Raw genomic sequence first — 11,149 nt, forward strand, 5'->3', positions numbered from 1 at the left:
AAATTCCTCATCCACAAAGTCGAAGTCTGGCAAAAAGTCTGCCATTATTCTATAAATCTTTCATAAAATAAATGAATGAACTTTTCAGGCTACTGTCCGGTTCTGCCTTCCAGCTGTTGCTGCTTGTTCTTGCGAGATTTCAGGCACAGTATGAGATCGCTGCTTGTTCTCGCGATATTTGGGCTGCGCTTTGGAAAGCAGAGCTAAATGGTAAACAAACATGGCACCACACCGGTAAGGTAAGACAACACGTTTACATGTTGTTTTCCATATGTTCTTTGACATTTATCCTAACAACATGAGGCGGTCTTTGTGGAAAAAAAGCTTGTTTAGTGGACTAACTTTGCACTTGAAGTATGCCCATTCACTTACGTTTTAACAGGTCTGGCGCTACTATGCGCCCCGGCTGTATCTAGGCTAACGGCTAACATGCTAACTATTATTTTTATGTCACTAGTCACTTGAAACAAATTTAGGACGAAAATTTAGGAGACAGATTGAAATAAACCGACATTTCCCTTTAAGAGCCCATAAAATCCAAACTGTTCCAGTAATGACAAAGTTATTCAGAAGATCTGTTCAACAGGGGTTGGCCTGTGATGTGTGTGAGTTTGAAGCCGATACAATAAGCGGTGGGCCATTTCAGTGTGTCTAGGTGGCGCGAAGACATTCCGGAGGTTTTGTGGCACGCCACCTTTAAGATAGGGATGGGGCCGATCCGATCCAGTATCGGTATTGGGTTCCAATACCAACGTAATTCACGGATCAGAAATTTCCGCAGCCGTGTCTGTGCTTTCACGTTGTCTGCTGGAATGATATGATGATTGCTACATAGTAGTGTTGCACGGTAGACCGCGGTACTAAAACACAACGGTAGGCTACCTATGATACCATGTTGGAGTACCTCAGGTAGCACTACTGTGGGATAAGTTCAAAGTCCAATCGCAAGAGGGTGAGTGTCCATGCGCCGTCCAATAACGGCGCGCGCTGGCCACCTGGCACTCGTTATGCCGCTGCAGTGGTTTGTATCCAGTGACATTTCAGGTATTAGCTGAGCTATTGAGTATCTTTAAGCAGTGAAAGTTATTATTAATTTATTTTTACTTGTAGGTTAGATTTGTTTATATATGCTGCAGTGATTTGTTTTCCACAGAGCTCTACGGTGTGCGCATTTTACTCGCATTTGCAACTAAAAATAGTTTTGTGCGAGCAAAAGAAATCATGCAGGAGCACACTGTGCGAGTACAGATTTCAACCAGCAGCAGAAACGAAAGGCGAATCCTGCCGGTTGTGGGTTGAACAGGGTCACAGACACAGACAGGAATGTATTCCTGTCAAATACGGCGGCCATAGTGCTCCGCGGCGCAAGATAACGGCTTACTGGCGACTGAGAAGCCTGGCTCCAGGTCCAATAATTTCCTCTTCTTGGTGTCATGACTGCCCAAAAGTACCTGAACAGCCGAGCCGTGGCGGCACACAGGTATGTGACGTGTCAGAGGAGAAATGAGCCGTTCACATTTCTCTCTTTGTGGCAGGTAACGGTCCACAAACCTCACTGCACTTAAGGGACTGGTTGATTTTTATATTATTTATTTATTTTATTTTGATCCCCCCTATGTTAATTGCTTATTGATGCCGTTTTTGAAGTATGAATAAGTCAATGGGCTGTAGTTTCGCAGACCGGGCGAGGCGGAGGCGCAGCGCACCTGTGCTTCGTCAACTGGGTGTGGCCAGGCGGATTTAGCAAGTTTGGCACACACTTTCCCACCTCCGTCCCTCCTACCTGCGCAAGTCGGAAAGAGGGAGGAGAGAAGGCGTGGAGCGGGTTTTACACACATCACACCAATCAAATGAGCCCCTCTCCTCGCCCTTAAATGCGCCGCGCGAAGGCGTAATGAGAGTTTACTCAATTCGTCATAGCAGAAGAGAGCAGCAGTGTCAGACAGCCAAACTTCTCCCAGGAGTTGCAAACTGATGTTTTGGTCCGGGAGGTCCAAGCTCGCAGTGTCCGAATATACGGAACTGCGAGCAGACCTCCACGGGCTGATGATGCAAAGGTAGCCTGGGAGGAGGTCACCACAATTGTAAATCAATGTTGCGTTTCTCTCGTGCGCGCGCGCTCTCTCTTTCTCTCTCGCAGTCTCACTCTGTTTCTTTTCTTTTGACTTTTCTAAGATGACAGATGCTGAATATATACTCCCTATCTGATGCTGTGGCTGTTTGTGGTTGGCTGAGAGGGATGTGAACTCATTAGTTTGCAGCTGTGTTAATCAAATCAGGTTGGGTTTCCATTACGCGTGCCAAACGTGCCAAACGGTGCCAATCCCCTTTGATCTGACATCAGATGTGACGGGACAGTCGATATAGAGATACATTTATGTGCTGATTGCAGATAGTTGCATTGAATAGTGTTTTTTTGGGTATTTATTGCATTGTTAATGTGCCTGATATTCTGGAAACCTGCCTGTGAGGTTTTGGTGACGTGTGCGCACTGTCCGCCAGTCAGCCAAACTTCGTCTTACACCGGCTGCGCTCCGCCTGCGCTGACAGTAGACCTGGTTTCAGCTGGCGAGCTTTTAGCGCACCTTCGGCGAAGCCTTTTGGCACGAAACTGTCAAGCTGGATCTGTCGACACCTCCCCCTGCTGCGCTGCCACACCCATCTCAGCACACCTCGGTCTGTCAAACTACCAAACTGAGCGCGCCTCGGGATGCGCTGCTCGAAACTAGCTCTGCACGGGGTTCGCCCCCCTGCGCTGCGCCGGGAAACTAGAGCCCAATAAGCAATTTATTCCATTGAAATATCATTGATGTTTTATAGAAAAGTGATTTATCTTTTTATAAATGACAAAAGGCACATCTGCCTCATTTTCGCTGTGGTATCATGATACTACTCAGAACCGTGATACTTTCACTGGTATCGTACCGTGGGTCCCAATTTTGGTACCGTGATAACACTACCACATAGTAGTGTCTACTTGATTTGTATCTGTGCTGTTCAGATTAATATGACAGGTATTTTTTGTTTTTTTTGATAGTGTATATTGCACTAGTAGTTTAACACTATCTTGGAATTTAATAAATATTGACAATCAATTTGAAACCCTTACAGTTGCATATTTGTTTTCAGGATGGGATTTTTCCTGTTAACAGGATTTCCTGCTTTTCTGACCTCCTTTTCTGATCTTATACTTACCTCAAGTTGCCTTTTGGGACATACATGCATACATACGTACATATCATACTTGCCTGTAGAGAGGAGTTTATTACAGCCTCATATAAAATCAACAATAATGATAATAATATTAAAGCAAACAGAGCTCTGGTATCGGAATAGTATCGGTATCGGCAGATATCCAAATTCAGGTATCGGGATTGGATCGGAAGTGAAAAAATGTGGACCGGTGCATCCCTAATTTAAGAGGCCATAAAGTCCAAACCGTTCGAGTAATGACAAAGTTATTCAGAGGATCTGTTCAGCAGGAGTTGGCCTGTCATGTGTGCGTGTTTTAAGCCGATACGATGAAAGGTGTAGGAGGAAATATTTTTTGAAAAAGAGAATTTTTGAAAAACGACATGTTACTTTGAATGGGCAAATAGCTCACTTCATGTTGGATTTAGGTCAGGGGTGTCAGCATGTGATTTGTAGGTCTTGATGAACAAGCCAGTTTTGGTTTGATCTTTCTACGACATTCCTCTGGGCAGCAGTGGCCATTTTAGTGTGTCTAGGTGGCGTGAAGATCATCAGGAGGTTTTGTGGCACATCACCTTGAAGAGGCCATAAAATCCAAAACATTTAAGTAATGACAAAGTTATACAGAGGATCTGTTCAGCAGGAGTTGGCCTGGCATGTGTGCGTGTTTGAAGCTGATACGATAAACAGTCTAAGAGAAGATAATTTTTGAAAAAAGAGCATTTTGAGGCAAAATCTTACTTTGAAAGGGCAAATAGCTCACTTCCTGTTGGGTTTGGGTCAGGGGTGTCAGGGCGTGATTTGTAGGTCTCGATGACACGAACACGCCGGTTTTGGCTTGATCTTTCTACGACATTCCTACCCAGCCAAAATTTGTATGTGGGATCCATGTGGGTCGTAAATGGACGTGAAAATGGGCCCTATGTGGGATTGTCCACAGGTTCCACACTGGCCCCATGCCAGTTGCACACATGAGTGGGTTTACCCAATAAGGGCCCAGATAAGATGCCAATTTTGGGCCTACACCCACTTGGTACCCAGGTAGCCCTAGCATAACCTATGTGGGGCCCACTTGAGAGATCCAACCATGTGGGCAACTGGAATGGGGCCATTATGGAACCCATGGACAATCCCATATAGGGCCCATTTTGTTAGCCCATTTACTACCTACATGGGCCCCACATACAAATGTTGGCTGGGTACGGGCCGCAGCGGCCATTTTAGTGTGCCTTGGTGGCGCTAGAGAGCCCATTTTGGCACTGTGGGGGTTTATTTTGTCATTTTATCAAATTTTTCGCCAGTCCTGACATGTGTGCCAATTTTGGTGAGTTTTTGAGCATGTTTAGGGGGTCAAATTTGGGTTTTAGGAGACGGCAAGAGAAAGAATAAAGAATAAACGTACCACAAACCTCTGCCTTCAGCCGAGGTCCCTAATAAATTCATAGTTGTCATCCATTGTGCAGAGAGACAGTAATATGTAATATGTAGCATTTTATTGTTCCTGTACAATGACAATAAAGGCTTTCTATTCTATTCTATGATTAGATTTCAAAGAGTAGACGGGCCATGCTTATATCAAAATAGACAAGAATTAGGAACGTACTTGACATTGGTGTTGGTGCAGATGATGTACTCTATCTCATCAGAGTATGGATTCTGGAAGGTGAAGCTACTGGTTCGGATCAGCATCCACTCCCTGTTCTTCATTCGGAAACGATACATCACAGACAGAACCTGACCCTTCAATTTCACCACCTGCAAAGAAAGAAAAACCACTGATTAATATTACAGTTTTTGATAGGTCTTAATTACACAGTTGGGTCTGAAGGTGAAAGAGAAACAGAGATTGAAACTACTGTGACAAAATCTTTATATATTTTCCTTCATACCCTTAATATTTTCTTCAAAATTTTAGTAGACAATTTCCAATGTGGTCCCCTTAGAGTGAAGAGTTCCATGCAGAGAGTGAAACATTCAATTAGGCATGATGAGACAAGAACAGAGGGGAACTCTTTTATTCCATTTCAGTTTTACAACAAAACCACTTTCATCTTGGTGGAGAAAGAATCTCAAAGAGTGGAATTAGCAGCTGTTTGAAGATCCTTTTTAATGACCCTGATTTCTGGGATTTGAGTTAAGCTGCACTCTGTGCGACAGGCAGCTGGTACCAATACTGTAGTCCTGAACTTCCTCCGCTGAGCCAATGGTGACTGTCAGTCTGAGTAATGAAAGCACTGCACTCTTTCCCGGTGTGACTACTACAAAATAAACTGCTGAGGAGGGCTAGAGCAGCTGATGACAGATATGGAGAACTTTTCAGTCCACACAGAGGGCAGCTACCACAGAGCAGACAGGGAGAGGAGGGAGAGGAAAGGAAACTGTTCCTCTAGTTAACTTCACTAATGAGCAACACCGTTAAATTATGCTGTTGCTGATAAATAGGTAAGATACTGGGATCTCTCTGACTAAATAACAGCAAACCAGGTCAAATATACCCAATAACCAGATCAAATAAACCACATAACCAGATTAAATAAACCGGATAATCAGATCAAATAAACCATATAACCACATCAAATAAACCTGATGACCAAACTTATATAAATCAGATAACCAGACCTAATAAACCTGATGACCGGATAAAATAACCAGATGACCAGATTAAATAAACCAGATGATCTGATCAAATAAACCTGATGACCACTTTAAATAAACCAGATAACCAGATCAAAATAACCAGATGACCAGGGGCCTGTACTACGGAGCCAGTTAAATTTACCCAGGATATCGTTTAGTTATCTGGCTTCACTAACCCTAACAATGGTCATCTGGATAACTTGTCAGTGAAGATTCTCAGTCATCCAGGTCATGGTAATGGACTTGCTTGCAAGCAAGTCCAGTTGCCTACAATATTAGCACTTACGATCATCTGGATAAACGGTATCACAAAGCTGATTATAGACCAGCTCAGTTAACTCAGGTTACCTAACTTAACCATGAACAAGTAGACTGCTTCATATGATATGAGATGAACTGGTGATAATATTTAACTGTAGGAATGTTTGGTGTAAGGGACAACAGAAAGTCATTGGTGTGAAATGTAAACAATAGCCTGAAATCTCATAACAGAAGATATAGAAAAAAATTTCAAAATATTAAGCGTGGGCAAAGACTTAAAATACATGTAATTATTATTACATATGAAATTAGTACAGAGTGAGTATTTTTTGCTGTTTAGTTGGATGATGATGAAACTACTCTGAGTATGTCACATAAAACACTTGTCCGGCACTTCAAGTAATGCCAGACTCTTCCTGCTACCAACATAAGGAGTGGAAAGGTAGTTAAGAACTGATTAGGTCTATCTGACCAAAAGGTTGCATTTTTAATAATCATTTTGAATTATTTTTCTAATAAGAGATAACCTTTCATTTTTATTTCCATTTCTTATCACACAGGAGTCTCATGTTACACTGAGCTGTAGTGATGGAACTGGAGTGTAAAGTCAGCCAATAATAAAATTATTATTATTATCATATTCATTATTATGTATATGCATAAAAGTAATAATTTTAACAATAATTCAAACAAAACAACCGGTTTGCATATCAGTAACAGCAAGAATACTACTGGCTGTCTTTTGCTTGTTTATTGTATGTCTTTTTGTTTTGTCCTGTTTTGTCTATATTCCCGTCTAGAGGTGGGAATCATCATGCATCTTACAATTCGATTCGATTACAATTCAGATGGCAATGATTGGACGATAACATGATTATCGATGCATCACCATGCATCAAAATGGTTGACTTCAACACATGATTTATTTTCTCTCTTTTTCTTTAACATAGTAGCCTATACTGGATTTGTTGTGATCCATAATAAAACTAACAGATGAATTTACTTGCTTACATTGTGGTAGTATGTAATTTATGTATTGTTGGATAAGAAATGCTCTGCAGGCTTTTTATTTTAAAAAGTTAACTGCATTATTGAATGAATAAATCTAAAAGCACCGTACAGACTGCTGTGCGAATAAGTATAATGTGAGAAGAAGGCATTGTGCTCCGCAGCTTAGCTGTGTTGTTATTTGCATTATGCCAGCAGTGGAACGGCAAGCAGCCTCTCTTCATTCGTTCCAGGCGCTTTTTCCCGGTGGCCACTTGCAGTACAACAGTTAAAAAAAATCCCCTGTGGACTTGAAAGCATTTTCTGCATAGACCACTACTGTAAAAGAGACGTCTGTAAAACTGTTGACAGGACACCTCCAACTGCAAACAATGTCAATTAAAAATCCTTCTGTTCTGAATTTTTGATCTATGGTGGTTTTATTTATGTAAAATTTTCCTCAAGCCGAGAAAAGTGATTTATAAATCTGTGACATCATCACAATGTTATGTCTATGAGCTTAGCAGGAACTCCTGCGTGGGGCAAGCAGGAAAAATACTACTGCACAGTAGGCCGCATACTGCGAAAGTAAATCCAAAAGCTAGAAAACCTTTTTTGGCTTATGCAGCAGGAGAGAAACTCCATTGGAAGGAATAGGCACCATTTTGGTGTTTCATATCTAGTTATTATTAAACTCTATGATTTGCTCCTGAGAAAGCCAAGATGCTGAGCAGACAGAGCAAATGGTTTTTGAGGTAAAACCAGCAGACTGAGAAGAGAATTATTTTCATCACCACAGAGGTGTTTTAAGTTGGTAATGCTGCAGCTGGTGTTGGTCAGCTGGTCTCGTTTGTCTTTGTTACTGCTGATTGCTGCACCCTTGTGGTTAAGTTCCACCTCCTAATAATCGATTACTGACATTTATGAATTGATGTCAAATCATCCACGTCCACATCACGACGCATATAATTATTGATTATTACCCCCATCCCTACTATCTAGCCCTATGTATGCATTGCCTTTCACTACCTTTGTTTTTTCTTGTTTTGTCTTGTGCTGTACTTTGCACTCAGAGAGAGAGAAAGACAGAGAGAGAGAGCACACTGCGGTCACAGTGGCGTGGCAGGCTGCAGTGTGGTCGCTGCAGGTGGTTGCGCACTATCAATCTGCATCTACTGAGGGCAGGGCCGCCCCTCCCTAAACGCAGAACACACGCTGTGCGTAGGGCCTCATCTTCCATGGAGGGGCCACATTTTGCGCGAGTGGACGCATTTGTGCTACCGTGAGGCGCGCGTAGAATCAGCTCGAGGAAGGAGAGAAGAGACCTGTAATCTGACCGCGCATGCGTCGCTGCAATGATTGACAGCACTTGACATCTGACCAATCAGAGGGGTGCGCCGGCAGGCACTTGCAGAGCTGCAGCAGATGAAGAGTTGTCGACATGTCGTCCAAAAGACATCACGAGTCAGGAGCGAGCAAGAGGGAAAAAAAAGGCAAAACAAGAGGAAGCTCGTGCTTCACTTGAAGGTGGGCATGTTGTTGAAATAAAACTTTGTGGCACAAACACCTAAGCTGCGTGGCACAAACACCTAAGCTGCTACTCATTAGATAGGAATCTCTGTCTCCAGTCTCTGTCTAGACTAGAGATTTTTTTTTTTTCTCCAGTGGCCCTGATCAACATTTATTGAATGTCTTGTTAACGCCCTGTGCATTCACCTCTGATGAAAAGGAGTGGTAAAATGGTAAAAAGTGGCTCAAAATAAAATTTCACTTAGGGCCCCAATTTGGTCAGGGGCAGCCCTGACTGAGGGTGCTTGTTTTTGCAACTGACATGTTCAGATTGTTGTTGGAAGGTTGGAAGTGTTTGATAGCATTACAGGGGGGCCCTAGTGTTACTTGAAAGATTTTTAATGCCATGGTTTAAATATTTAGCTGCTTCTGACAAAGTGGAAAAGTCTGCAAGATTTCAGAGGGAGACTTCTCTTTGAACAAGACTTAGTTACACACGCTGGCAAACAGACCAAATCACCGAGATGCTAGGAAAATATTTAGTTTCTCTGTGGGGTCTTTTTCATGGTGTTGTCAGGCACTCACAACGGCAGTCTTAGCCTGTTAGTGCCAGCCAGAGATAAGCACTTTTGATGGACGTCGACTGACAGTGCACTGTTGCCCATGGGGATTAAATTGTAGCTTGTTTTGCCACTGCGGCTGCAGCGGTCTCGCTCACTACTGGGACAATTTCAAAAACAGTTCCTTCCATTAGTGTTTTAGGCATAACAATATGGAAAATTGGATCCGGGTTAAAAAACACCATAGTTTCCCTGCATAAAATGATGTGTAGGCCCAAAATTTAAAAAATTCAAAATTTAAAATGTTCTATTTAAAAACCTCCTGGCATTCTTTCTTTTAGAAATAAAAGAGAGAAAAAAAATGCTTTCTGGAAAAGACTCCTGGTCTAATGAACCAGATAACCAGATCAAATACACCCAATAACCACATAAAATGGGTAAATCCAATAAACCTGATAACCTGATCAAATAAATCCGAAAACCAGATTAGATTAACCAGATAAGATCAAATAAACCAGATAACCTGATCAAATAAGCCAGGTAAAATTTAAATAAACCCGATAACCAAATCAAATAAATCTGAAAACCAGAATGAATTAACCGGGTAAGATCAAATTAACTAGGTAACTAAATTAAATTCACCTGAAAACCAGATCTCATGACCCAGTCAATCAGATAAATTAAACCTGACGCACAGATCAAATTAACTGGGTAAGGTAAAACAAAACAAACAAACAAAAACAAAAATACTAGTCCATATACTAGTCCATACCCATGGAGTGCACAGTTGCCCATTTTTAGTTTCACATGGTGTGTGTTTGGGATACAGGTCATAGGAAATTGCAGATTAAATAGTCAACTGAACTGAGAGTTTCTGTGAATTTGATAGCACGATTGCTTTATTCAAAGTACAGTAGTACCATTGGCAATAGTGGCATACTTAGTGGGCTAAAACTGTACATTAGTAGTTGAGGTAGCACGTTGAAAGGCAGATAGTTAAAGTGTTTATATGTTGTATTGACTTAAAAGTGGGGCGCACTGGTAGTTCACATGGGAAAGATGCAGCTAGCCCTTGTTGCAGCAGCATACCATACCATGACTTAGTCATACCAAAAAAAAAACAACAACCAACATTGGTCCACAGGGGGAGCCACAGTGATCGGTCGCATTTTAGCCATTTTTAGGCATTTTTCTGTTGTTATAGCGCCACCCAGTTGCCAATTAGAGTTAAATTTCTCCAGTCACCTTGAGGAGTCCTGTTGTACATATCTGCCAAGTTTAGTAAAAATCGATACGGTGATAAGGCCTAGATAAGAAATTAGCTCTCTAGCGCCCCCATTTTGATCGGGTCAATAATGGAGGGGTTCCCTCAGATTATGTGTGGTTATATGCCTACAAAGTTGCGTGGTGATCGGTGAAACCCTTGAGATGTTATACACCTTTATGTGATGAGCCATGCCCTCTGCAATATTCACTGCCTTATAGAAGTTCAGTTTTAGTAAGTTTTCCAACTTTTGCCAAGAGGGAACTTTATATATTGGTCCCTAGATTATGTTCACCGAGTTTCATGCAGATCAGTCAAACTTCCTAGGAAGAGATCAATTTTAAGTGTTTTTCAAAAAATTCAAAATGGCGGAAAATCTAGGCAAATTTTGAGGCAAATTTGTTCCTCATGAGGAGAGGCATCTCTTTGGCCAATTAATGTAATCTTGCTTCATTGGCATCCTCCCATTACACTCTACCACTGTGCCAAATTTCACATGGATTGACCAAGTCAGTGAGGAGAAAAACCCACACACAGAGTTTTTGTCATTATATAGTGAGATATATATATATATATACAGTGGTGTGAAAAAGTGTTTGCCCCCTTCCTGATTTCTTACTTTTTTGCATGTTTTCCACACTTAAATGTTTCAGATCATCAAACAAATTTAAACATTAGTCAAACATAACACAAGTAAACACAAAATGCAGTTTTTAAATGAAGGGTTTTATTAATGAGG

General features: G+C 41.6%; 1 protein-coding gene across 2 annotated transcripts in view; it reads right to left on the reverse strand.

The window, feature by feature from the left end:
* arnt2 (aryl-hydrocarbon receptor nuclear translocator 2) overlaps positions 1–11,149 on the reverse strand; it is a 150,489-nt gene that overhangs the window by 26,552 nt on the left and 112,788 nt on the right. For both annotated transcript variants that reach the window (XM_050041162.1, XM_050041172.1), the window contains one exon: positions 4,796–4,947. In XM_050041162.1, coding sequence (XP_049897119.1) covers positions 4,796–4,947 — 152 coding nt within the window. The remainder of the gene's footprint in view (positions 1–4,795; positions 4,948–11,149) is intronic.

Source organism: Epinephelus moara, chromosome 1, assembly GCF_006386435.1.
Source record: "Epinephelus moara isolate mb chromosome 1, YSFRI_EMoa_1.0, whole genome shotgun sequence".
Lineage (NCBI taxonomy): Eukaryota > Metazoa > Chordata > Actinopteri > Perciformes > Serranidae > Epinephelus > Epinephelus moara.